At 40.2% G+C, this 25,240-nt stretch overlaps 16 protein-coding genes and 1 non-coding gene across 17 annotated transcripts; 8 read left to right on the forward strand and 9 right to left on the reverse strand.

The window, feature by feature from the left end:
* Positions 1 to 164: 164 nt before the first annotated feature.
* NMD5 (Nmd5p) lies at positions 165 to 3,293 on the forward strand (the record flags this gene model as incomplete). Its single annotated transcript, XM_018133734.1, has 1 exon — positions 165 to 3,293. One exon carries the CDS (start codon positions 165 to 167, stop codon positions 3,291 to 3,293), a length of 3,129 nt encoding a protein of 1,042 aa, XP_017989103.1.
* A 215-nt stretch (positions 3,294 to 3,508) lies between these two features.
* NDJ1 (Ndj1p) lies at positions 3,509 to 4,558 on the forward strand (the record flags this gene model as incomplete). The annotated part of the gene is made up of 1 exon (XM_018133733.1): positions 3,509 to 4,558. The coding sequence occupies one exon, from the start codon at positions 3,509 to 3,511 to the stop codon at positions 4,556 to 4,558; it is 1,050 nt and encodes a 349-aa protein (XP_017989104.1).
* A 215-nt stretch (positions 4,559 to 4,773) lies between these two features.
* ERG24 (delta(14)-sterol reductase) lies at positions 4,774 to 6,090 on the forward strand (the record flags this gene model as incomplete). The annotated part of the gene is made up of 1 exon (XM_018133732.1): positions 4,774 to 6,090. One exon carries the CDS (start codon positions 4,774 to 4,776, stop codon positions 6,088 to 6,090), a length of 1,317 nt encoding a protein of 438 aa, XP_017989105.1.
* Positions 6,091 to 6,264: 174 nt separating this feature from the next.
* On the reverse strand, positions 6,265 to 6,699 carry HCH1 (Hch1p; the record flags this gene model as incomplete). Its single annotated transcript, XM_018133731.1, has 1 exon — positions 6,265 to 6,699. The coding sequence occupies one exon, from the start codon at positions 6,697 to 6,699 to the stop codon at positions 6,265 to 6,267; it is 435 nt and encodes a 144-aa protein (XP_017989106.1).
* A 206-nt stretch (positions 6,700 to 6,905) lies between these two features.
* On the reverse strand, positions 6,906 to 7,502 carry POP3 (Pop3p; the record flags this gene model as incomplete). Its single annotated transcript, XM_018133730.1, has 1 exon — positions 6,906 to 7,502. The coding sequence occupies one exon, from the start codon at positions 7,500 to 7,502 to the stop codon at positions 6,906 to 6,908; it is 597 nt and encodes a 198-aa protein (XP_017989107.1).
* Positions 7,503 to 8,250: 748 nt separating this feature from the next.
* Positions 8,251 to 9,414, forward strand: WSC2 (Wsc2p; the record flags this gene model as incomplete). The annotated part of the gene is made up of 1 exon (XM_018133729.1): positions 8,251 to 9,414. One exon carries the CDS (start codon positions 8,251 to 8,253, stop codon positions 9,412 to 9,414), a length of 1,164 nt encoding a protein of 387 aa, XP_017989108.1.
* Positions 9,415 to 10,224: 810 nt separating this feature from the next.
* Positions 10,225 to 11,091, forward strand: MRPL10 (mitochondrial 54S ribosomal protein uL15m; the record flags this gene model as incomplete). Its single annotated transcript, XM_018133728.1, has 1 exon — positions 10,225 to 11,091. One exon carries the CDS (start codon positions 10,225 to 10,227, stop codon positions 11,089 to 11,091), a length of 867 nt encoding a protein of 288 aa, XP_017989109.1.
* A 181-nt stretch (positions 11,092 to 11,272) lies between these two features.
* On the reverse strand, positions 11,273 to 12,280 carry AW171_hschr74126 (uncharacterized protein; the record flags this gene model as incomplete). Its single annotated transcript, XM_018133727.1, has 1 exon — positions 11,273 to 12,280. One exon carries the CDS (start codon positions 12,278 to 12,280, stop codon positions 11,273 to 11,275), a length of 1,008 nt encoding a protein of 335 aa, XP_017989110.1.
* Positions 12,281 to 12,767: 487 nt separating this feature from the next.
* INO4 (Ino4p) lies at positions 12,768 to 13,204 on the forward strand (the record flags this gene model as incomplete). Its single annotated transcript, XM_018133726.1, has 2 exons — positions 12,768 to 13,017; positions 13,077 to 13,204. 2 exons carry the CDS (start codon positions 12,768 to 12,770, stop codon positions 13,202 to 13,204), a joined length of 378 nt encoding a protein of 125 aa, XP_017989111.1.
* A 132-nt stretch (positions 13,205 to 13,336) lies between these two features.
* On the reverse strand, positions 13,337 to 13,410 carry AW171_hschr74128. The gene has a single exon. It is a non-coding gene; the product is annotated as a tRNA-Asn (tRNA).
* A 562-nt stretch (positions 13,411 to 13,972) lies between these two features.
* On the forward strand, positions 13,973 to 15,070 carry CSG2 (mannosylinositol phosphorylceramide synthase regulatory subunit; the record flags this gene model as incomplete). Its single annotated transcript, XM_018133725.1, has 1 exon — positions 13,973 to 15,070. One exon carries the CDS (start codon positions 13,973 to 13,975, stop codon positions 15,068 to 15,070), a length of 1,098 nt encoding a protein of 365 aa, XP_017989112.1.
* A 129-nt stretch (positions 15,071 to 15,199) lies between these two features.
* Positions 15,200 to 16,336, reverse strand: ETR1 (enoyl-[acyl-carrier-protein] reductase; the record flags this gene model as incomplete). The annotated part of the gene is made up of 1 exon (XM_018133724.1): positions 15,200 to 16,336. The coding sequence occupies one exon, from the start codon at positions 16,334 to 16,336 to the stop codon at positions 15,200 to 15,202; it is 1,137 nt and encodes a 378-aa protein (XP_017989113.1).
* Positions 16,337 to 16,629: 293 nt separating this feature from the next.
* On the reverse strand, positions 16,630 to 18,540 carry AW171_hschr74131 (HGL222Cp; the record flags this gene model as incomplete). The annotated part of the gene is made up of 1 exon (XM_018133723.1): positions 16,630 to 18,540. One exon carries the CDS (start codon positions 18,538 to 18,540, stop codon positions 16,630 to 16,632), a length of 1,911 nt encoding a protein of 636 aa, XP_017989114.1.
* A 685-nt stretch (positions 18,541 to 19,225) lies between these two features.
* On the forward strand, positions 19,226 to 19,897 carry AW171_hschr74132 (HGL221Wp; the record flags this gene model as incomplete). Its single annotated transcript, XM_018133722.1, has 1 exon — positions 19,226 to 19,897. The coding sequence occupies one exon, from the start codon at positions 19,226 to 19,228 to the stop codon at positions 19,895 to 19,897; it is 672 nt and encodes a 223-aa protein (XP_017989115.1).
* Positions 19,898 to 20,041: 144 nt separating this feature from the next.
* YPK3 (putative protein kinase YPK3) lies at positions 20,042 to 21,661 on the reverse strand (the record flags this gene model as incomplete). Its single annotated transcript, XM_018133721.1, has 1 exon — positions 20,042 to 21,661. One exon carries the CDS (start codon positions 21,659 to 21,661, stop codon positions 20,042 to 20,044), a length of 1,620 nt encoding a protein of 539 aa, XP_017989116.1.
* Positions 21,662 to 22,061: 400 nt separating this feature from the next.
* Positions 22,062 to 23,363, reverse strand: CDS1 (phosphatidate cytidylyltransferase; the record flags this gene model as incomplete). The annotated part of the gene is made up of 1 exon (XM_018133720.1): positions 22,062 to 23,363. The coding sequence occupies one exon, from the start codon at positions 23,361 to 23,363 to the stop codon at positions 22,062 to 22,064; it is 1,302 nt and encodes a 433-aa protein (XP_017989117.1).
* A 195-nt stretch (positions 23,364 to 23,558) lies between these two features.
* Positions 23,559 to 25,145, reverse strand: PRP9 (SF3a splicing factor complex subunit PRP9; the record flags this gene model as incomplete). Its single annotated transcript, XM_018133719.1, has 1 exon — positions 23,559 to 25,145. One exon carries the CDS (start codon positions 25,143 to 25,145, stop codon positions 23,559 to 23,561), a length of 1,587 nt encoding a protein of 528 aa, XP_017989118.1.
* Between the last annotated feature and the right edge of the window lie 95 nt (positions 25,146 to 25,240).

Raw genomic sequence — 25,240 nt, forward strand, 5'->3', positions numbered from 1 at the left:
ATTACGAGAATATTTGAAAAAAATTTTGGTATGCAAAAAAAAAATTACACTATCTAACTTAGTTAAGTTAGAGTTGGATTTCTCAGGTGACAAACACTGCTCAGTTGTTGTTGTTACTTGCGGTGCATTAGACATAATCTGTTCCAACAAATCGATTTAAAAAGATGGACACAAAACTTTTACTTCAATGCTTTTCTGGCACTTTAAATCACGATGTGAAAGTGAGAACTCAGGCGGAGTCCCAGTTAAAAGAACTAAGCAAAACCCCAGGGTTCTTAGGCGCATGTTTAGACATACTGTCTTCTGATGGCATACCAGAATATGTGAAGTTATCTGCTGCCCTGTATTTCAAAAATAAGGTGACCTACGGTTGGTCTGGCAAGACTAACAGCAAAAATGATTTGGATTTTAATATTGATAATGACGAGAAACCTGTTGTAAAGGAGATGCTGATCAAAGCTCTCATCTACTGTTCGGCAAACAGTACAAATTGTGTTAGGTTGTTGCAGCCTGCTTTGGCAGAAATCGTATCTGTTGAGTATTCGCAGCACCAATGGGATTCGATTTTGGAGGCGTCATTCCAGTCCCTACACTCGGACGATATTCATACTGCACATATCGGTTTACTATGCATTGCGGAGGTATTCCGTACTTACAGATGGAAAGAAAACGATGATAGACAGAAGCTGGAAATGATTATTGTTCAGAATTTCTCTACCTTGTTAGATTATGCGACGGGAACACTTTACCAAGGTGGAGCAAATACTAACAATCCCTTGGTAGGAGAGATGCTTATGCTTGTTTTGAAGACTTATAAATTTGTCACATACAGCGACTTGCCATTTACATTACAGCGTCCTGAGATTTTTATTCCATGGGCAAATTTCCATGTTTCAATAGTGCAGCAAGAGCTGCCTAAACAGATCTTGGAGGCCACTGTTCCTGATGAAATAAAAAACAACCCATGGGTAAAGGCAAAGAAATGGGCATATGCCAACTTGTACAGGCTGTTTCAACGATATGCCTCTGATTCATTGAGCAAGAAGTTCATGTATAACGAATTTAAGTCTCTCTATGTTAAGGAGTTCTTGTCCCAATTTTTGCATTTGTTATTTCATCAAATCGAACGATGGGGAAATGGATCATTGTGGCTAAGTGATGAATCTATTTACTATATTCTTGAGTTCCTAGAGCAAACTGTTATCCAGAAAAAGACCTCGCCTCTTGTTATTCCACATTATTCAGTTATTTTCGAGCATGTAATTTTCCCTCTGTTATGTCCTAATGAAGAAACTTTGGAGAGGTTTGAGACAGACCCACAAGAGTACATCCATAGGAACCTTGAGGCTTGGGATGATGACTACTCTACCGACTTGGCGGCTATTTCTCTTCTAACTACGTTTATTCGGAAGAAGACGAAACAAACACTGGAGCCTACTTTACATTTTGTCAACGTTGTTTTGCAAAACAATGTTTCCAGCTTTGAAAACATTAACCTGGAACAAGCAACTAAGGTTGAGTCTTGCCTGCGGATAATTTCAAGCATTTTAGACCAGTTACTACAATTATCACCGTACTGTGACGAGATGGAACCTTTCTTGCAGGCCTACGTGTTTCCGCTATTTAGCAGTCAGCATGCGTTTTTGAGGGCCCGTGCATGCGAGATATGCTCAAAGCTTGGCGGGTTCCAGTTTAAGCAGGAGCTTTCTTTGAAGACAATTTACACTGGAGTAATGCTGTGCTTTAATGATGATTCTGCCGCTCTGCCTGTAAGGCTTCTTGCTGCGCTAGCCTTGCAAACCTTTATTAACATCCCACAGTTCAGAGACACTTTATCAGCCAGTGTTGTCCCAACCATGCAAAAACTTCTTCAGATCTCAAACCAATTTGAGTCAGATACTATATCAGGTGTGATGCAAGAATTTGTGGAAACATTCCCAACACAATTACAACCCTTCGCCGTTGAATTGATGAACAACCTGGTTCAGCAATTTTTGAAGCTAGCAATTGAGTTTCACGAGGCATCAAATTTCAACATCAATTCTTTAAGTGCTAATGAATTGCCTGACGAAAGTGACAAACAACTCGCAGCACTTGGTATCCTGTCAACTGCGATTTCAATTCTTCTATCCTTTGAAAATTCCAAAGATATTGTCAGAAGCTTGGAACAGTCATTTTATCCTGCTGCAGAATTTATTTTGAAAAATGATATCGAAGATTTTTACCGAGAGGCTTGTGAATTCGTAGAGAATTCGACATTTTTATTGAGAAAGATTTCACCTATATCCTGGAAATTGCTTGAACTAATTGGTGAATGCAGCGAGCGTGAAAATAGCATGGTTGTATTCTACTTGGAAGATTTTATGTTCGCAATCAACAACTACCTCATATATGGTAAGGATGAATTGAAGCAAAACAGTTTCTACTCGGTAATATTGTTCCGCATTTTTGAAAAGGCGGCTGCTAGTGAAGATAATGGTTTAGATGAGATAAAAATATTGAGTGAACTCTCACAGAAGCTTGTTCTGGCGTTAGGTGAAGAAACCTCTAAACAATACTTAGAGGCATTTTTAACCTCAGCAGTCAATGCAATTACTTCGGAACAAGATAGTTTAAAAGAACATCCTGTTTTTGGTGTTACCACATTCAACGTTGTACTCGCATGCATCGTATATTTCCCATCAGAAACTTTGCAATTCCTAAACAATAAGGGTTGCATAAAACTTTTCTTCGAAGTTTGGATCTCCTATTACATTCCAAACTATGGCAGAGTCTACGATATCAAGCTATCTCTCATGGCCCTTTTCAGTCTAATATCGAACGTTTCTACCGAAAACCTTGTTTCACTAGGACTAGATCCCGTTGTGTCCAAAGCGTGGTCACTAGTTTCATTCCTGCTGCAAAATTACCCGGCTGCTTTAAAGAACTTAAAGGACAAAAGAGCCGAGTACCAATCAGAGGGATTAAAAACCGCAGAATGTTTCGATGTAGGGGAAGCGGAACATGATGGCGAAGAGGATCTACCTGAAGGCGAAGAATATCTCAAAGATTTACAGCAAGATTCTGGCTCGATGAAATTTATCAACGGAGAGCTTGACAGCTATAAAGAAGATTTTGATGACTTAGAAGAAGATCCACTATCAGGGTCTGTGTTGGATGATATTAACATCTATGCTGTTTTCCATAACATATTCAGTAATTTACAGCAAAACGATCCCATTAAGCATCAAAGTGTTTTCGGAAGTCTAAATGAAGAAGAGAAGTCCCATTTATCTCATATCTTGTCATTATGAAGTCCCTAACTTTTAATTATCCTATTATTGACCATCAATTACTTTTTCACCTACTAATTAATGTTTAATTAATATATTTCAATCTTCAAGTAAGCTTATGGCTTAACGCTTAAGTTAGATGAATATCATTCATCACTGTAAACGATTCACAGTTAAAAGGGTTCACGCGCAACTTAAATTGAAATACAGCGATTAAGGATTATCAAAACTATTCCATGGAAGAGAATTCACAAACAAAACAGCATAATATGACAATAGAGAACCGTACAGAGGAGTCGGAGACTACTGTGGTTCCTCCATCTTCAGATAGCTCCGCTTCAGCGGCAAAAATGTTAAGGATACCGCTGGTGGCAATTAGCCGCCCAAGTATAGAAGTACTGTTTCCACCAGCAGAATTTGTAGCAACTATAACAACAAAACTTGCAAGAGAATGTAGAAACTATACTTTGCTCTCGTGGCTATTGAATGACTCTTCGGAAGTCACACTTACGACTATTTTTAATACAAGCTCTGATCCATATCGCCTTTTCAAATCCGTGAAGAAACCATCTTACCATAGTTTACTCAATTTCCAGTGCTCAGTATCGGTTGATCATAATACAACATTATCTTCGGAGCTGGTTAAGGTCTCTATATTTCCCAGTATCATGCAATATACAAAACTGGGACAGTTCAAAATGGACAATTTATGCGAGCAGTACATTAATCAGTTTGTAAGAGTGTTACAGAGATACAATCTTGCTCAAGATCCAGGTTATAACAGACCAGGGTATTTGCAGACGAATTTGACTCAGTTGATGCAAAGTTACACGAGAGACGTGTTTCATGACATTGTATCTAAATGGGTTAGATGGAGGCGCATAGTTTGCGGTAACCATCTTGGTGGGGTTTCCGATGATGATCTAGTAGCTGAGCGTATTCAGGTGTTGATCACGAAGTATTGGGCACGCTATATGGCCCTAGGTAACAGCTCTTTTGAAGATTTCGTGGAAGGTATGGATAGTACAACGGCTTTGGTGTCAGCTACCATTTCCGAGTCCAGCGAGACACATATAGTATATGGCGTTTGGATTGATGGTCAGAATGGAATTGTACTTCTATGCAACGGTCTTATGTCCAATTGGGAAACCTGTCTTGCTCCTACCATAGGTGCCACTTTGGAAGGAAACTACTTTGAGACTGTTAAGAAGATTCTCCTTTTTATAAATTGCTCTATATTAGAGTGCTGCAGGTGGCATCTAGATAGCGATTCAGAAGAACTGTGAGCATTGTTAGCCCATCTCATTGTAATAGGACCTGTTGAAATTTTTACGTCATCGTATAAAAGCGCAGCTTTTAACGAGCTCCACCTTAAAAAAAATCAGTTCATGAAATATAAATAATTTGACTACTTATTGACCAGCGAAGCCCCAAGACTGACTTTTTATAAGATCCAACTCCGGTAGTAATATAACTGCTAAATATCGCAGTAACCATAAATATGTCCAAGGCAGTTCTGAATCCAAGGACAAAAACGTACGAATTTTACGGGGTTCCTGGTACACTTGCTATTACTATAGGTCTACCAGCCTTAACTGTATTGCTTAACCAGTTGATCCGTACTGATTACCACATTGAAGGGTTTTTCCGTAATTTTCAGTGGGAAGAAGTATGGAACCAATTAAAGCCATTCTCATACTATATTTACAACCGCCAATTATGGACCTATTACTCGGCCTGGTTTATTACCCTTGCTTTACTAGACTTACCTTTACCTGGCCGTAAAGTAAAAGGAGTAACATTAAGAGATGGTACCCAATTGACTTATTTGCTGAATGGAATTTCCATGTCTGTAAGCTTAGTTCTTGTGCTATGTGTGAGATGGAGCATTACTAGTGGCGAGATGCCTGAACTGCAGTTTCTATATGAACACCACACAGATATCTGCATAATCGCCATCCTCGCTTCTTTTGTTATCTCCATCTTAACATTCGCATTTAGCTATGTTCCACTTGTTCATCCAAACGGTCATGGCACTAGGGAACGTATTTTATCACTAGGAGGTAATACCAAGAGTATGTTCTACAATTGGTTCATTGGCAGGGAACTAAATCCCAGATTAGGTCCACTGGACATAAAATTGTTCTGCGAGCTTAGACCGGGCATGATGTTGTGGTTGTTGATAAATTTATCATGTTTGCATCACTATTATCTGAGAACAGGTGAAATAAACGACGCACTATTATTAGTGAATATTTTGCAAGGCTTTTATATCTTTGATGGAGTATTAAATGAGGAGGGAGTGTTGACTATGATGGATATAGTCACTGATGGATTTGGATTCATGTTAGCATTTGGCGATCTGGCTCTAGTTCCCTTCACATACAGTCTTCAAGCGCGGTATCTGTCTGTATCTCCAATAACTTTAGGCCCCTACAGATGTGCGGCAATTGTTGCAGTCATGGCTCTAGGATACTGGATTTTCCATTCTTCAAACAAGGAAAAATCCTATTTCAGGATGGGAAGATTGCCTCATCTCAAGAGCATTCAAACTGACAGAGGTACAAAGCTACTATGCGATTCCTGGTGGGCAATGTCACAACACATCAACTATTTTGGCGACTGGCTCATCTCGCTAAGTTTTTGCTTGTGCACTGGGTTCCAAACGCCTCTGTCTTATTACTACGTCATGTACTTTGCCATCTTGCTACTTCACAGACAAATGAGAGACGAACATAAGTGCGCCCAAAAATATGGAAAGTATTGGGACGAATACAAGTCTAAGGTTCCGTACAAGATCATACCGTATGTATACTGAGTACTTTACCGTCCATTATATGTAGTTAATTGCCTATAAACGAATCGTTAAATCAAATCCGCGGCCACTGGATCAGTATGTACTACGTCGAAATATCCTTATAACTTACTCTTATTAAAGAATCTATCTATATGCTCATAAGCACGGGGCTTTATAGCCTGAGCATTTGCACTCTCATATAGCGTGCTGGACACTGTTAGAGTGCTCTTTGATCAATGCATCTTGATATTTTAACAACTCTTCTCTCAACTTGGGGACAAAGCTGTTCTTGACAATATCAGTGTGCTTGGTGAATCCAGAACATGTGATTTCGAAATCTATCTCATCATGGGCAAACTCATTTACAGAAACAGTACCAGTTTCTTCTTCGTCATCTCCAGAATTCACAGCCCGTACGCCAAAGATTAAAGCTAAGTCAAAGTAACAGATAACCTTACCTTTTCTTTGAGAGACGTTAGAATCACCTTGGACAGAAGAAACTGATGTTACCTGGAATCTTTTGCCCTCATCTTCTACTTCCCAAGTATTGAATCTGTTCATATACTCCTTCGTCCATTCTATAGTATTTCTGTCCACCCAGTGCCAGTTATTAGGATTCAAAACAACCATGATGTCAGCAAGTCCTAAAGAAAGTCGATGAAGGATACAGTCCACGAAAATACCTTGGTTCTTGTATTAGTACACTATCAGGCTCTTGAAACCGATTGTCACCTGAAGATTGTTCGAGAAAAAACGCCATAAAAAAAAAGCGTGTATGCGATGTACGGGTGGCGTGAACTCTCTATAGAAAGCTGAAGCGACCGTCGATGCCAAACTCACTTACTAAGCGGCCTCGTGGTAGCAAGCAGCTTAGTAGACGCCGGCCTGTACTTCAAAGGGTCCAGCCATTGCAGTTTCCTGTCTTGTACACACTTTTTCACGTTGGACACAAAGCTCGGATCCAGGGCTTTTATAACCGGCACCAGTAGCAGTCCATCGTGGACAGTTCCTACCAAACACTCGTCAAATTTGCTGAGAGTGCCCTTCGGCAACTGCACCACCGTAACATTCCCGCGAGCCATATATGCCGCAATTGGGATCTGAGACAGCAACACGCTTGGCGTCCCGTCCTTATTGCACACGAATAAGAGCATATCACGTGCTGCGTCTGTCCCGTCTGGCCCGTCTGCCACGAGGCACTCCATGACTGGATTGAAGCCCGCAACCACCTCCACCGGGCACTGAGACCCCTCCATCTCGGCTGCGTGCTTCAAAGGCCGCAACACATAATTGTTAAGCAGCTCCACCACCAGCGCCTGATCGCTCACCCGCGGCCACATCTCGCCCTCATTCGTGTACGGGTTCTCCAGAATAGGCTTATAAACCTGCTTTTTCTTCGCGATCCGCTTCTGCACTTTGCTCAGTGATTCCATCCCTGCCGATGTCGTTGGCTTTACGCTTGGAGATCGACGCGCCGCCTCTTATCCTAACCACCACGTGACCAACCACCACGTGACCCCGCACGCTGCCAAAAATAGCCGCGCATATCGTACGAGATACGTTATCGCGTCGCTCCAATCTTAAAGCTCCCAATAGCAAAACTTAGCCTCCGTTCGCCTTGATAACTAAGACTTACCTCACCTTACGCGGTTTTCAGAATGAAAAACAGAAACTAGTAGAATTATTTAATACTAATGCCAGATAACACAGAAGTGTAATGACGCATATAATGGTATGGAGACGATAACATCATATCGAATCACTAAGGGGACTAGGTAATCTTCTACAAGAGGTATATCTCGAATGTCATTGCCTATATATATCCGACTTTTTAAAAATAACTAAGATTTTGCCGTTTATTGTTCAGAATGAGTGTCAGACGCTAGGTGGACAACTAGAAGTCGGTTTTTAGTCACTAGGTATTGTTCTTAAAATTCGGTCGCAGTAAGGCAATTAATCAGCTCCAATAGCAACATAATTTTATTTCAGGAAGTCAAAAAATTTCTATCGTAAGGCAAATGGTCTTGACATTCTTAGTAACAAGCTCAATTGATACAAAAATATGTTATTCTTAGACTTTTTTTAAAACTTGGTAATTTAAGTTTATTTAATTCCATAGTGTTGCTTAGTACTATTGCAGCTAGCTTTTAGGTATAGCTAGAAACCCAGGTCTTTGATACAATGTTGTACTTCGAACTGACAAATTTTGTGTTGAGTGTGCTGTTTGTAGTGGGTTGTATGGCCGATGATTACGTGTCACAAGGCTGTTATTCTAGATCTGATCTGAAGGATGCGTTGAAGAGGAATAATCAGTATAAATATCAGTCGCAGTCGTACTGTAAGATGAAGTGTGGGAATACCGCGCTGGTAGCTCTTATTGAGGGAGATCTTTGCTACTGTGGTGATGACGATAGTATATTGAACAAGGTATCGCCTGTTGAGGATTCAAAGTGTTCTGATCCATGCAAGGGTTATCCATACGAGTTATGTGGAGGAGATGATTTCTTCACCGTGTTCTTGAACAGCAAGCTGGTCGATGACATTAAACCCCGCAGTAGCAGTAGTTCCTCGTCCAGTACGTCGCGTCCTTCTAGTACCGCATCCCAGTCTTCATCTAGAAGCACTTCTAGTTCGAGCTCTTCGAGCTCTTCTAAGCCACCAGCTTCCTCGGCGCCTAGCAGCCCCAGCTCCTCACCGCCATCTTCGTCTCCACCACCGCCCACGCCTACTACAACCGATGACACCACCTCATCTTCCAGCCCGTTATCAACCATTTTGTCAACATCGGAAGTTACTACTGAGAAGACTATAGTTAACAGTGACAATCAGACCCGCACGACTGTGATCACTGCTACGAACGTTATCTACGTCAGTCCTACGGCATCCTCGGCCTCATCAAGTTCCGCAGACCCGACAACTACCTCTAATCCATCTGCGGTTCCAAACAGAAAATCGCTTTCTGGCGGTGCGATTGCTGGGATTGTTGTCGGTGTGGCTATATTTGTCGCATTGGCACTTCTGTTGGCGGTCTTTTTATGGCATCGCCGGGAGGACGAGGATTCCGATATCTCGGACTTCGAACAGAAGAGATTCCATCAACCCTACTCGCTGGGCGATCAAGATCCATTGCCAGCACATCCAATTCCTCCAACACTTTCACATAGCAATAATCATGGGGGAATGGCTCAACGCCAGGTCAATCCTGTGTCACATATGAACGGTAATACTTCTCAATTTTCACAATACCCAGAGCCAACATATGGCCAGCCTAAAATAGCTGATAGCTCGCTGCCAGATGTCGTTACAGAGAGCAGGCATTTACGAATTGCTAATCCGGACAACTAAGAAAAGTACCCCCCTGCATTTAATACTATCCAAGCTTTTCAGAAGGTTGATTCAGTTTATTGTTATTGAATGCGTTCCGAAGCGGCATGCTAAACTAGGATACCTGTTGTTTGGCTCCTAAAATTACCGAAACAACAACTCATAACTTCGTGCAGGTCAGTTGAGTGAATGAAGATTTTCCTAAGAGCATTTAGTTCCCTGGTATTGCAACCTATAATATCTTTACCTGGTGAAGTATCAACAAATTTTCATTATTCTTGATTATAATATCTTTAATTATGTATAATAATAATAATGTAACTGCCTGTCGCTTGCGATGAATAGTGGTACCTGTGTAGAGTGCTAAGCTTTAATATACGTTAATATCTTACTGACTTGCTTGTATATTAAAATAAGGCCAAACTGAAGAATCGAACGGAAGACTTTGTAGTGTGACAATAATTTTAGGTTACAGCCACTTGGCCATAGGGGGGAAATTTTTTGATATCGGCCGGCTGTTTTTTTAGCACCAGTAATAGGTAGTAGAGATATGATGTAAACTATGACTTAAAGGATAATGCAAGCAAGCAAAGTCGCAACTGACCTCAAGGGCCAGTAGACGGAGAAGAGATACCAAGAAGTACGACTGAGACTAGGCGTTTCAATTATATAACCTTAGCTTCTGTTTTATAATTTGTAGAGTAAATTCATAACCGCTTATACTTCGATGAATGTAAAATTTTTAGCGGCTTAACAAAATTGAGAACGGCTAATAAAGACAATCAAAGCTCAAGACCCCGCTAAGTTTACTGGAAGCTCCGCCGATACAATATGTTTTGTGCTTTGAATTTGCAGCTTAAATCGACGAGGAGCCTTCTCACTTCTTTTGGAGTGACAAAGCGTTCAATCAATATCTTAGGTACTTTAAAGCCAAGTGAAGGTTCCATCCATAATTATAAAAGACTGGGCAGAGGTCCATCAAGTGGTAAAGGTAAAACTTCTGGAAGAGGTCAAAAGGGTCAAAAAGCCCGTGGTCATGTTAAATCGTGGTTTGAAGGTGGTCAAACCCCAATTTTCAAGCTGTTCCCAAAAGTTGGGTTCACTAACGTACATGCCCGTGAATTCAATGTGCTAAACTTGGACAGGATAATGTGGTTTCATAGGAAGGGCAGATTAACGTTAGAAAAGGATGAAGTCCTTACTATGAAGAAGATGAAGGATCTAGGTTTGGTGACCGGTACGATTAAACAAGGTGTCAAGATTTTAGCTAACGGAAAGGAGGACTATAATCTTCCTATAAAGATCGAAGCCTCAGCAGCATCACAGGAGGCTATCAAGGCTATAGAGGATGCAGGAGGTGAATTCACTGCTAGGTATTTCAACAGGCTTGGTCTCAGGGCCCACTTGGTTCCACATTGGTTTTTGGAGAAGAGAGGCAGAATACCGTTACCTGCTAGACCAGTTAGAAGAAAGGATATTGAATTCTATGGTAACATGGAGAAACGTGGGTACTTGATTAAAGAAAACCATGAATTATTGAAGCAGATTGAAGAAGCTCGGACAAAGGGTTCTGCTGCTGGTTTGAGTAGGAGAAGAAAGAAAACTGCTTTGGAGATACAACTGGAAAAATTACCAGAGAACAGCAAAGACTTTGACACTAGATATAGCAATGAATCCGGCGTCATTGCAGCATCATGATCTAAAGCATGCAGTACATAGTTAAGTGTGTGGAACAAAAAATATTATGTATATTAACAACTAGACGTTTAAACATGCTCAAGAAGCATGAGATTTTCATGTAAATAATCGAAATATATCGCTTCTAGTATCAAATTATAACACACTATATTTATATATGGGGTGTAGTAAAAGTTCTAAATTAACTTCGAGTTTGAAGTTCAATTGCTTCACCACCCAGACGCTGTTCTAAGACCTTCAATGCCAGCTGTTTCCTTCTCCCTTCCACTTTAAGTGGGTCAGACTTGCTCGACCCAACCATTGAACTTCCTTCTTCAAGGTCATTATCGGCATGTCTGCGCCATAAAAAGCGATGCAGACCAAGATCGTAACATTTGTTGAATATCGGCCTTACTAATGGTTTTATTAAGTCCGGAAAGAAATAAACCAATTGGAATGTGTCTGATGCATCTCCTGCCACCAATTCACCAGTCGTATGTCCCTCGAGAGATGAGGGAAGTACTTGATAGTACCTAAGGTACGCCCAGCAAATGAAAAAAGTAGTCCACAGGGATATAAGATGAGTATAACTTTGGTACCAGAACTGCACAACCGTTAAAACTGTCATTATGAAAATTGGCAACATCTTAAATCTAAAATTCTTGGAAAACAGAGGCACATCTTTAATACGGAATATTGTCGTTTCTGGAATCAACTGCTTGAACACAATGGAAAAACCAATCAACATAGTGTAGTTTCCGTCTAGCGGCCACCCGAGTCGAATAGAGCTACTCAAAAACGAAAGGAAGTAAGTTACAATTAACAGTATCACATTCGTAATTGATCCAATAACAAGCGTATACACCAACATCTCCCTTTGGCTGTTCCAACACTGCTCAATATACGCACCACCCAATACAAGATTAATCAAATCAACAACAAACTTCCAAAGCTCAATATCTATAAGATTAGAGGTAACAATGGAGATAGGATACCGCAACACCTGGCTTGGCACCAACTGTAATATTGGGCATGTAACCCCAATGAAATCTTGTCCTTCCTCGAGAGGCACCCTGCGTCTCACTATCCATAGTACAGAAGTAAATGCAACATATGCAATAGTGAGTAGCTTCGTCACCACCGGAAGACTCTGCCAATTCAAACTATTCTGAGGAAAGTTGATGAAGACGTATTTAGAGTCAAATCCCATATTCTTCAATCACCACTAGAAGTCCTGTTTAAAAACAATTTTGCACCAAGAGTTCACTCGACTAATATATAAACGCCAAAAATCAACAATAGCTTAAAACCAAACCAGTAGAGCAACCTAATCGACTTCTCTTTATCCTATGTTGTACTTAGTTTCTTGTCTAGAAACCATTTATCAACAAAACACACCCATACACCAGACAAAACAAGGTGACCCTTACAGGAGTTGAACTGAAGTCCGGACTAAGAACTGTCGATCAGAACCGCTAAACTACTGGGGGTAAAAAAACAAAGGCCACTCCCACGGCCGTTGGTCTGGAGTTCCAAGTGTCAGACTTTTTGATTTTCTCTAAACACGCTAAACGTAACATCACTTTATATATTTATACGTTTATTACTTAGAAAAACAAAATTAAGTTGCAGATTCTGTCACTTATATCTTCTCCCTTCGTTTCTCACTTATTTCCCATCGTCAGTTACAATTTATTATGGTGGTAGCAAAGTCCTCAAAGAAAAAAGTGACTTCCACTTTAATGGAAGATAAAGTGTCAGCTATATTATTTAATAAGGTTAATTCACGAAGGGAGAAGCTTTCAGACGACCAAAAACGCGAGAACCATGTTACTAGCGAACAGAGAAGAAGAGAAATTCTTCGGGAATATTACGACGAACTTGTTAGTAAAGTACCGGATCTGGATGAATCTGAGCGCAGATCCGAATGGCAAATATATATGAAAAGTATGTTAGTTGTATGTTAAAATTGGTGTGAGTTGGTACTAACATTAGTCCTTTTATAGCAAAGAGCTACCTATGCTGGCTGTATGCAAGAAATCAACAGCTGCGCAACCATTTAGAGGATTTTAACATAGCATGTCCTCAGCATCTTGTTTGGGAATACCCGGATGCTGTGAACAAGTCTGGATAATGACTGTAACGCTTTTGGGACTGGCTAAATAATAGCAATTAGTTTATAATAGAAATAATAATCATATTAATGTACATTGCTTCCCTAATTGTTCGCTTTCATCCGAGTAGACATCTCGAACAAAAAATTTAACGACCTCGGTGAGGATTGAACTCACGATCTTGCGATTAACAGTCGCACGCCTTAACCAGCTTGGCCACGAAGTCTAGAAATTAAGATGCGAGAAAATGCTAAACAAGAGAACATATACAAACATATTCTGCGGTGGAATTGCGCAGATTCAGATGAGCACCCTGCGGAGACAGCAGCTAGAAAGAAACGTCGGATTAGATCCGGTATGGAGAAGTAAGAACAGGGTAAGAAGGAGTAGCTACTCTAAGTGAAATAGAGTAACATCCGGAGTAGAACTCGAGCTGAGGAGTTCCTGTCCAGTCTCGAGTTGTGCTGAAGGAATGGAGATAGGACTATGAGGCGAGGTAGGGAGAGGTGATTGACTCAGGTTAGAGCTATATATACGTAGTACCCTAATCTATCATTGAGTATTTTACATACACGTGATCAAGGACTTCAAGCTAGCACGTGATCAGTTGGTAGTCCTCGACATGGAATTGCTGACGACAAAAATATGGTCTGCTTCTGTAGCGAGCATCACTCTCTGCGCTTCGACCGTAAATCACAGCCTCGTTACTAAGAAGTGTCTTTATTGTTAAATTAACTATAGAGGGTGGCATTAAGCTACTTAGAAGGAATTTTCGGTTTTTCCAAGCAATGAAGCTCATAAACGGGAGGGTACATCTTGCATTACTCGGATTATGTTCTATATCATACTATATTGAAGTACGAGCTATAGCACATGTTTGCATAGCGGATCGAATAAATAACGGGGATCCTTTATTTTTACTGTTTACACATATTCTACCATGGTTGCTATTGTATCCAATAGCTCTGGTATACTACCGTTTGAAGGACGATATTCCGTTTGCCGAGTCCCTAAGAAACACAAAACAGACTTGTACGATGGGCGATGCAGCAAGTAATCAACGCTTCCAGAGTATTAATTCAGTGCTGAAACTTGTTACTTTATCGACGCTACTAATTATATCCATGTACTCATTCATGACTGCTTTGAGTATAGCACCAGTGTTTGATGTGGCGATAATTCACAATACGTCAATGTTGGAGATAATTGTGTTGTTTGCTACAGTTGCAGGTGTTGCTACAAATAATATGCGCTCACTAGCGAAGAGATTCATTAGTATCTTCAATGCTCTTATTGGAATCGTTCTTGTTGCATATTTTAATGCTTCCAGTGATTTACTCTCAGGGAAATTCAGCATTAATCCATCCACTGGCGAGTCCAGCGACCCGTTTTTATTTGATAGATTAAAGGCTTCGCTTATTTGTGGACTCGGAAGTCTTTTTATTGGGCCATACGTCTTCCTCTTGGAGAGGTGGTGTATTAATACTAGCCGGCAGATTACCGGAAGTGGTCGTTGGTTGAAAATGTACGCATGGTTCAGTGCAATCGGTTTAACCTCAATTTTAATGTTATCAGTTGTTTCCCTCTACTCAGGTGGTTTCAAATATATGTTTCATATGTGCGGCTCAATAACCCGGTCACCATGGTTTTTATTGTCTATGATTTGTGGTAAACTTCCAACAGTTATGGGTTCTGCGCATTTAATAATGTCGGATTCAATCGAATCTTTAACGCTGCTACCGATTTTACGAATCATAGTTGTATGGTTAGGCCAGTGGTGCATAGAAGCTGAGAATCGCATATTAACATTAGGTGAGGTAGTTGGTTTTTTAATGTTGGTGATAAGTTTTGTTATCATGTTCATTTCTCATTCGAGAAAAGGTTAAATAATCCTTATATATATATGTTCATATCGTTATGTATGCAACCTCAAATTGCTGCTAATGGCCTGTTCGGGTAGACCTGGTAATCGCTTAGTGCAAGATATTGGGCGGGAACTTCCTTGCCCTCTGAATTTACCATTTTAGAACAACAACGTTCTTCCTATTGTTCTTGATTCCCTCTTTAATCAATTCCAATAGTTGCTCGTCGGTCGTTGTTTTGGTATCCCATTCCAAAACGTTGATGTCCAGCTTTGGAGAGAGCAAGCTGCCTTCTTTATACATTGTAACCAAGGCCTCGACAGCTTTAATTTTGGATTCAGGGTTCTTCTGTGTATTAACAGTGAGCCAATATCCTAGAGATTTTAGTCCCTTGAATAACAATAGCGATGTAGGCAATGTCACGGGCTGTTTTGACATACCGCCGTACGTCAACATAGTTGCATCATTATCTAATTTCCTTGCAATTGAAGAACTAGATTTACCTCCCACGGAGTTTAAGGCAAGTCTAACCTTAGCATCTGCCCCAAGGATAGTTGGAAGGACATCCTTACCAAAATCCTTGTCGTTATTTTGAGTTTCACTGATAACCTTTGTGGCATGGTAACGTTTTTCAAGATCACTAGCCACCTTCTCAAAGTTATCACGGTCCCTTATAACACTTAAAGTCTTGACTCCACGAGTTTTAGCAATCTGTGTAACCATCTTGGACACACCCGAAGTTCCGGCATTCTGGACTAGCCATTCATTCCCATTAGGGTCCCAATCAATATAGTTATTCACCAATTCGTAAGCGGTACAACCATTAACACCAATTGTAGCCGCACTAAAGATATCTAAACCGTTAACCTTGATTAGTGAGCTCCCATCCTTTAGCGCTTTTAAGTTAGTCCACGTCCCGGAATTTGAGTGTAGTGGTATAACCCAGTCGCCAACTTTCAAATCCTTCTCACACTCTGGCACAGAGAGAACTTCAAACACACCCTCATTACCAGCTACAGCAGAGGGCTCATTCGTTGAGTAGTCCAAAACCTTTTTTGGCTTGGATGGGTACACACCCTGTAGCTGATTAATATCTGAAGGGTTAATAGGAAAAGCTAAAGTACGCAACAAAATAGAGTTATCCAAGTTCTCCTTTGGAATATACTCATGCACCTTTAAAACACTTGTGCAATCTGCAACATCGTGAGAAGAATAAATTAATGATTTGAATTTTAATGGGGATGGTTTTGTAGTCAGTAACCGTTTTGCTGAACTTTTAAATAGCCGCATGTTGCAAAGGATTGTTTTGAGTACTGCTTAATATTATGACCAAATTCAAGATACCAATCTCGTAGTTGATAGACTATAGAAATGGTTTACTAGAAGATGCTTGTTTAATAATGCTCCTTTAGTCAGAAGACCCTATTCTACGTTTGTAACTGTTAAAAACGGATTGTATTATTGATCACATGATTGATAGTAACGTCACTTGAACTAAGACGATACATGACTAAATACACTAGAAAACGGTAAGCATTAGGTGCTTTTGGTAATTCACCAGATATCATTCATTGTGCAAGTGCTTAATTGGCGGTCGATTTCCAGGTATTCAAGAAATAGTACTCCCTATTGGCAATATACGTGCACATTCGATATCTTTCGTACCAGTTCATGTAACCTATGGGTTCATAACTAATGGTATATTTCATGTTGGTGGGTTGTCGATTTGTGCAGAAGGTCTGTGAGATAAACCTCCAAATGTAAAGTTCTATGTCTATGTTTGCAATGTGTGCTAAGTCGTTCTTGTACATCCTGAATTTACCAGATTTTATTAGCTTGTCGGTGGAGTTAAACCCAGGGAGGATTTTCAGACTGGCTTCCACGAGGGAGGAGTCAATAAACATTGGTGAACTATGATGCAATAGCAACATATATTCGTCGATGGTATAGTTTTTGCGATAGTAGTCAACGAAGGCTTTGTGCATGCCTTCATCGTCATTGATTTTCGACTTTAGATCAGGCGAGCTGCTGTTGAGCTTATCCTCCACAGCACTATTCCAGTGGTTAGCAAATTGAACATAGAAGGCATTCTGATTACTTTCCATAATAACTTGGGCCACATTTGAATAGCGTTCATCTTCAATGTAGCTGTGGTAGATAGCACCAACATCGCGCAGCGATTCGATGTTAAGCGCATCCTTGATTGCAGGGATCTCAGTGTTCCAGTAGTCATGGTAGTAGGATGGTTTTTTCACCTGGTAATAGCGTTGTTTGTCTGGTGACAGCGAGAATGAAGCTAGTGCGTAAGTATCCTTATCGGCATCCGCAGAATCCTTATACCCGAGCAGTGGATAGTAGATCTTAGGGCCATTGTAGTTAAAATACAAGGCCATAATTATAAGATCTAAATGCTTACTCTTGTCTATCAAGATTATACTGGGGTCGGTGCTCATATCGGGAATTGAGTTCATGGCATCGCTGAGCGGAAAGGAGGAATCGAGCTGTGGTCTAACGCCCAATCTAGGTGCAATAGCATCATCAACTGCGTACCTAACACGCACATTCTCATCTACCTTAATGTCCAAAAACTCGTAAAGTTTTGGATGGTGCATTCTGCGGGTATTACTGGGCCATAGGATCATGCCTCGATCAAAAAACAGATTACTATGGAACATTTTAATAGGTAAAGAGAGCGGTAAAGTCTTGTCGCCTATAAGCAGTACACGGGAGAAGGACGACACCAGCAAAGCAAGCGGCCTATGCATTGCCGGAGTGAAGGTTGCAAGCGTTTCCGTGTCGAAGATATCATCGAAGAACACACAATTCACATTTTGATTTTGATCAACATAACCGCCACAAAACTCCAATGCAGCGTCCGTCTTCTCAGTAAATACAACCTCAATTGGAAGGTGTTTCCTGGGATTATTTTCGAGCGCATTTCTTAAAAAAAAGATCACACCAGCGGGATTAAGAAGACTCCCGCTGCCAGCCAAAATAACGATTCCATCGTGTTTGTAAAACTCAGGTAGCATTTCGAAATCATCAATAATCACATCATACAAATACAGCTTAAAGGCCTTGTGTAGAAGTGTAATATTGTTTGTAGCTTGAGTACTAATATCCACACACTTCGCTAGTTGTTTAGAATTTAGTCTGCCAAATAATTCCACATCTTTCATACCTATCTTTAGAGATGCACATTCATCTTTTAGTTGTAATTCATTTCCTTGCACAGAAAAGCTTCGAACAGCCTTCAGCACGTCACCAAAAAACTGCGTCTGCTCCTTGTTAAAAGTAGAACTATGGGCATAATAAGTGGAAGTTTCATCTATCGATGAATAAACTAGCAGCAAACTAACAGCGGATACAACTGCCAGTACAATTAAAACAACGTTACTGGACTTCAGAACTTTCGAATCTCGGCAACTCTCTAGGAAACGAACAATCGGATGTTTCCTCGAGGTCAGCGGAACCTCTTCTTTAGTTGTACCCATTCTCAACTAATAGACCAACAAACAGATAAGTCGAGGGATAACTAACGAAGTTAACCCTATAAGTCCTTTGTAAGTTAAGTACTTAAGTACGCTTATAATTAAAAGATCTCTATAGCCGTTTTATGTGACATTCTATTATTCTGTTACAATAGGCGACGTAATGAAGAGAAGAGTACTAAATAATAAGCAACCCCAATGTACCCCTACGCGATCTTGCTGCTTGTTTTACAGCTTTATTATACTCACAATATAGTTTTGTACATAATTACAACTTTACTTGAATCCAGAGAACTCTAATAAATCCAGGTTTCAAATATACCTAAATATTACCTAATACTGTAGGTAACGTTGGCCAAATGGACGAGAGACGAGAGACGGATTAGTAGGTTGCTGAATAGAATGCATATTTATAAGAATGTTAATAATTCTCGGGGTAAAATTTTTGGCTTTTGTACCCTGCATAACTAATTTTAAATCGAGTGTCAGGGTTTGTAATTAAGGTTAATGCGACAGCAGCGACAGAAATAATAGAAACACCGAGATTTAAATTAAAACAAACTTGGGTATAAGTTTAGGCGATTTTTGGCGTATTGGGATTAATATTGGTAACGTGCTACATTTTCAATAGGAATTGGCAAATCTTTAACTCATTGCCTGTTGAGGTATACTGATTTCAGAGTGTAGAATGTACGAAGACACCCAAGAAGCCAAAGGTGACAGACGCAAAAGTATTTCAGACAGTAGTATAGGTTATAATGATTTATACGAGATAAGTCAACGCAAAGGATTGGGTGTTTACGGTACTGGACGTAATGGTAGTAAAGACATGAAGATTAATTTGAACAAAGGGAAAGTCATGAAGAATTGGGCAATTGTCAAAAAGCACTTGGTTGATACTGGAGATATTTACCAGGATAGCCACATTATACATGCAGAGAGTATATTGGCTTGGTGGAAGCCAGAAGACCCTGTTATACCTGTGTATCAGCCAACAAGCTCGGATGAATTTATCAATAGGAAGCTATTTGAGAAAAGCCTAACGGCAGCTCATATTCAAAAGAAGAAACAACAGGACTTGGAATCTCAAGTCAAGAATGAGATTATTTCAGAAACTTCTGAGCAAAGGATGAAACGGTTCACTAGGGCGTACAGAAAATCACAAAATATGGAAATAACGCCGCAACCATCTGACACCTCATGTAGCTCATCCTTACGGTCGTCATCGTCATCTTCCTCGACCCTTTCAGCAAGCCCTCAATTCAATGTAGCGAAAAGTATTAAGAAATGGGCAGGGATTGAGTTAAAAACTGTAATTATTCCTCTGGAAGGAGTAGCGCGTCAGTGCAATTGCATATGAACTTGATACCAACATTAATAAAATATTTAGACGAAAATACTTAGCAATAACTTGGAGAGCAGTAGAATTGAAATTTAGCTCATTATTTTAGGTAGAATATCAAATTGACTGAGATGGCTAGTGCCGGATAAGAATATTGATTGTCTAAAAATACCTATCTAAGTAACTAGTACTAGCTACAAAACTGAACCCCTTGAAGAAGTCATTTTTGTTATTAATTGTATGTGTTGTATTATTACCCTCAATTGATATGCCGTTTGCGTGTGTATCATCGCTGTCTAACCTCATTTCCGTAAATTCGGAGTCAAAGTTCTCAGCTAATTCCCAATCAGTAATAACAGGAACAATTGGTCCGTATGTAGTTTTATGCAATTCCCCGCTTTCCATCAGCTTCCAGTTGATTTTGCGAAATATGAAATGGGATTGGTAACTGGTCTTCTTCGCCTGTCCAGCCTTCTTCTTTCTTGGCTTTGGATCGTCAGTATTCCATAGTCTATCAACATCCCATCTTTTAGCAGTATCCTTTTTCAATAATGCACTTAAATAATCTTTCATGCCCTCACTTAAATAATTAGGCAATTTAACGCCTTTCTCTTTTGAGATTTTGTTTAATATTACCTTATGATTTGCACCTATGAATGGCGGCTTCCCTAGTAACATATCGTATGCAAGGCACCCTAGCGAATACCAATCACAGTTTTGAGTGTATGGCAAGCCCTCCAATATTTCCGGAGCACAGTACTCTGGTGTCCCTATAATAGAATATAACTCCCCTACTGGCTCTCCATCATTGGGAGTGTCAGATTGATGGACGCTCTTTTTTGAAAGTCCAAAATCAGTCAATACTAAGTGGCCTCTCTCATTTAACAAGCAATTCTCCGGTTTTAAATCCCTATAAACCACACCCTTGCCGTGCAGAAATAACAATGCGCAGCTAATTTCAGCTGCATAAAACGCAACTGTGTTTTCCTCCAAAGTTCCTTGCTCCTTCAAATGGTAGAAGAGTTCACCACCAGGGATATACTGTAGTACCAAGTACAGACGATGATGATCGTGGAATGAGTAGAATAGCTTGACTACATTGGGATGCTCTAATTCCGATAGTATAGTACGCTCGGCAAAGGTACGCTCCAAGCGTTTTTCAAGCGAATTTGAAGTAACTCGACCTTCTGCATCAACTCCAGAGTCATCTTGTTTAGTAATTAGAATCTCCGCCTTTCTTAACTGCTTCATAGCGTATAACTTGCTAGTAGTTCGATCTTTAACAAGTAGCACCTTACCGTAAGCACCCTTACCAAGCACTCTTACAGGCTTAAAATCCTCTAATTTCCTCGGAGAGTGGTGTGACCGATAGCTTGCTCTTTTCCCGTCATGACTTAATGCATCTCCAGCACTTGCAACTTCACTTTCCGCCAATGAAAGCCTTGTAGTACATGGAGGGGTATTAATAGGAATCTTGTCATATAAAGAAGACCTTCTTGTGCGCAATGAAATTGCGGGAGTGTCAAGAACATGAGAATTGGAGTTCGAAACCGCACTAGTCGGAGGGATCATTTCATTATATGGTGGTATTGCACTTGGATTATTTGACATTAGGTTCTTATGCCATGGTACATCATTATAAGTACCATCACCGTATACTAGACTTCCTTTTCTGTAATTAAGAGGGTCATTGTGCTCATCATCCATGTCATCCATTATCATCGCACAAGACATATTGTTTGTCAAGTTTGACATCTCCTCATCGAACTTGAAAAGAGCCATACTTACTTGCTATTAACAGGATGCTCTAATCAACACTATACTAGCCCTTTCTTACCGTTTTTCAATATGTTGTTGGCACGTTTTATTGGTCATTAATGCCCAAAAGATTTCTTCAGAAGCAAAATATATCATGTTATCGCATGTTAAGTAATAATTCCCGTATTAAAATAAATGACTGATTATAGACACATTAATGGTATTCGAGTTCACTGAAGAACGGTAAAAGGATTTATTTGACATTACATATTATATAAGACAATATTGCATCATTGTTTATTGACTGTTGGAAGTCATTACTGCTGGAGTTCTCGGTTTCAATTTAACCACACGGGTAACGCAAATGGGAAAAAGCTAAACATAGCGGTAAACCTACCATACCTTGAATAGTTGCATATAACAATCAGATATCGTAGAAGCTGTTTAGTTTTTCATGGACACCTACAGAAATTCTGCCAGTATTGAGCAAAATATTGTTCAAGGCTTGAATCAGCTGTAGAATTTGGCGCTCATCGAAGTTCATCAAAATAGTCGCTAAAACAGTCTCTACAGTTGTCCTTTTTTCACTGATGAAGGTTTCGTAGTAAAGGTTCATAAAAGAGCCCATCATAAATTGACAGTCGACTCTGTCAGTTATGCCTCCATGGCCTGGAATTGAGTGGCCGAAATCTTTAACCTTGAAGGTCCTCTTCAAGCCGGATGCAAAGAATCCACCAAAGGGAGCAAACAGTGATGCAAAGGTGGCTAAGTTAAGGGCATGCAAATAGATAGGCATAATTGTTACCGATGAAATACCAAAGCGCTCGAACACAAATGGTGGTAACCTGTATACCTGTGGAATAAATACTGGGTTAACTTCACATGATAGAGGAGTCAAGATGTTTGTATGAATATCTTCGACGGGACAAGTCATATAAGAATATGGTGTCAATAGCCTAGTCAAAAGAATAGATGTAACAGCGGTGAAGAACCACGCTCCGAGGAAACCCTCCAAAGTTTTCTTGGGGGAGATAGCAATCAACTTGGTACGGCCAAAGGTGATTCCACATAAGTATGCAAAAATATCATTGACAATGACCAGCCCGCAAGGAAGTAAAAACCATATTAATCCGTGTAAAACATTGTTAATAATCAAGTGTGCCTGGAACACAACAAGCAGCAACACCATATGAGTAATACATAGAGATGCAAACTGGAACTTTAAAAAACCTTTCCTCAAGCTGCAGACAAATATAATAAACCCCAGCAGGAACAAGCAATAGCAGATAAACTTATGGTTGGCGGCAATAAAACTTAAAATTCGATAGTTTATGAAATAGTCCTTGTAAAATTTAAAAAACGACCTGCCGTCCAAATAGTAAATGGTTGTAAATAACAAATACCAATTCAAAGTCTGAACCAAGGGCAAATTCTTTTCCTTACCCGATTGCCCTGTCACAGCGATACACTCTCTGAATGTAGCTATTTGGCAACCCAGAATTAATAAAACAGACCAAAAGTGTCCCGAGGCTAGAATAATAAAAAACCCACAAATCATTATAAGCGTCCAAATAGTACGCTGAATAAAATCATAGCTACTTGACTGTTTTGTAGGGCCATTTACCTGCTTGCCATTTGTAGCGTCGTATTTTTCACCTTTGCCAGCAACTTTGGCATCACCATCGCTATTCTTACTCGGATGCTTTTCTATATGTTTCTCTTTCATTGCTGTAAATACGCCTGAGTTAAGTTGCTACTAAGTTCGGTAGTGAATATAGCGTTAATAATGTTATTCTGTAAACTCACATGGTCATTATAAAAGATTCTCATTCTTTATAATAATGTTTGTATAGAATCAGCGGTAATTATATACGAAGTCTATTAATATTAAACGCAATAATATACATTACATATGGTCCTTCTATAATAGCCCCTGCTTTTTAAGATCTTCGTATACCTGTAACGTCATCAGGTTACCATCTTCGTCCTCCATTTCTATTTGTTGACTCTGGCTTATGTTTGAGTAAGCGCCGGAATTCGCGATCGCGCTTGCTGACAATTGCACATGGTCAGGTAGTAACTTACGGGCCAGTAACTGGGCGTCGCTAATTTTTGAAATGCCTTTGAACGCCGGCGATGGCTTGATACCGAGGCAACGTAAGCCGTAGTTATGCTTACTTTCTTGGAAGTGCTTTTCGTATACCCTCCTGCCTTTGTACAGCTGGTTTCCGCAGATTTCACATGTATATTTAATGTCGAGGCCCTGTAGCTTGTAAAGCCAGTACGGTATCGGATAGCCATCCGGACCTAATGGCAAATTGAGAGGATTTGAGTTATCCGGAAACACTTGAGAAGTGGGCGAAGTATCCTGGGCGTTAGAGTCTTCCGATTCAGAATCACCATATGCGGGGGAGGTATAGGCTTCTTTAAGTTTGGCCATTTCTTTTATCCGCTCGGTAGCGGTGAATGCTAATCTCCGCTCTATAAATGCTCGAGTGCTTGCAATTTCCTTATTTAAGCATTTTATGAGCCGAAGCAGGGTGTATTCTGCAAGTAGAGCCTGCGACTTAGACTGGAGGTTTTTGATGTGCTTCTTTCCAGTTAGATGCGGGAGAAATACAGCATTGCTTTTAAACCCTTTCCCACAAGCCACGCAAACGTAACCTTTGGTGGGGTGTATGACAGGACTATCGCAGTACCTGGGGACGTCCCTTTGTATGGAGTTATAGAGCTGCGAGTGGTTCAGCAAGGGGTATGACTGCTCGAAGAACGACTTCAGGTATGCCGAAAGGCGGGCAATAAATGAATGATAGGCCTTACTGTTCCTGTCTACTGGGGCTGTAGTGATATGATTATTTGTTAAGAAGGACTCCAAAAATGTGATGAACTGTAGCAATGAGGAGCTACTGTCCTTAATAACATTTATCCAGTCTTTGTGCAGATTTTCAAGGTCTAGATACTCCCCATAGTGCTCTTCCCAAGTAAATTTTTCATTCAGATCAAGGAATTGAGCGGTCCTCGAGAGTATATCCTTTCCTTGAGCCCCCGAATTGGAAAACATAGCGTAGTCATGCCTTTTAGCTTGTAACGTAGATTCTGACGCGTCAGACGCAACATTCGTATCATATTTCTCATTAATATCCTTTATAGTTTGTTCAAAGGCCTCAAATGTCAAACCTGGGTCTCTATATGGTTCTAAATCCTCTGGTGTGCTAGGTTTCAACTGCTTAACCTTCTTTTTATACTGTGATAAAAATTTTGAGATCTCGTGCTGCTGCAGCAATATCTGTTTTCGCGATCGCTTGGTCTTTTTAATCATATGCAACTTATTAGCAGTGATGTTACCTTTCGGTATGCTTGCGAGGTCATCATCATCACTTTCAATTTCTGCTCGTTTCTCCAAATATGAGTAGTAAATCTCAGGGTTCCTAGCAATTCGCTGGGTAATAGCATCTTCTATAATTTCTAGCTCTTCCAGCACAGCTCTATTCGCCTCCAATAATGACATGGGGAGCTTCGTATTACCTTTCAGTGGCTTTAGTTCAGCTCATCGGCATATTAAATCACATTATAAAGTAAAACCATAAAATCACTCCATACGAG

The sequence above is a fragment of the Eremothecium sinecaudum genome, chromosome VII, assembly GCF_001548555.1.
Source record: "Eremothecium sinecaudum strain ATCC 58844 chromosome VII, complete sequence".
NCBI classification, from domain to species: domain Eukaryota; kingdom Fungi; phylum Ascomycota; class Saccharomycetes; order Saccharomycetales; family Saccharomycetaceae; genus Eremothecium; species Eremothecium sinecaudum.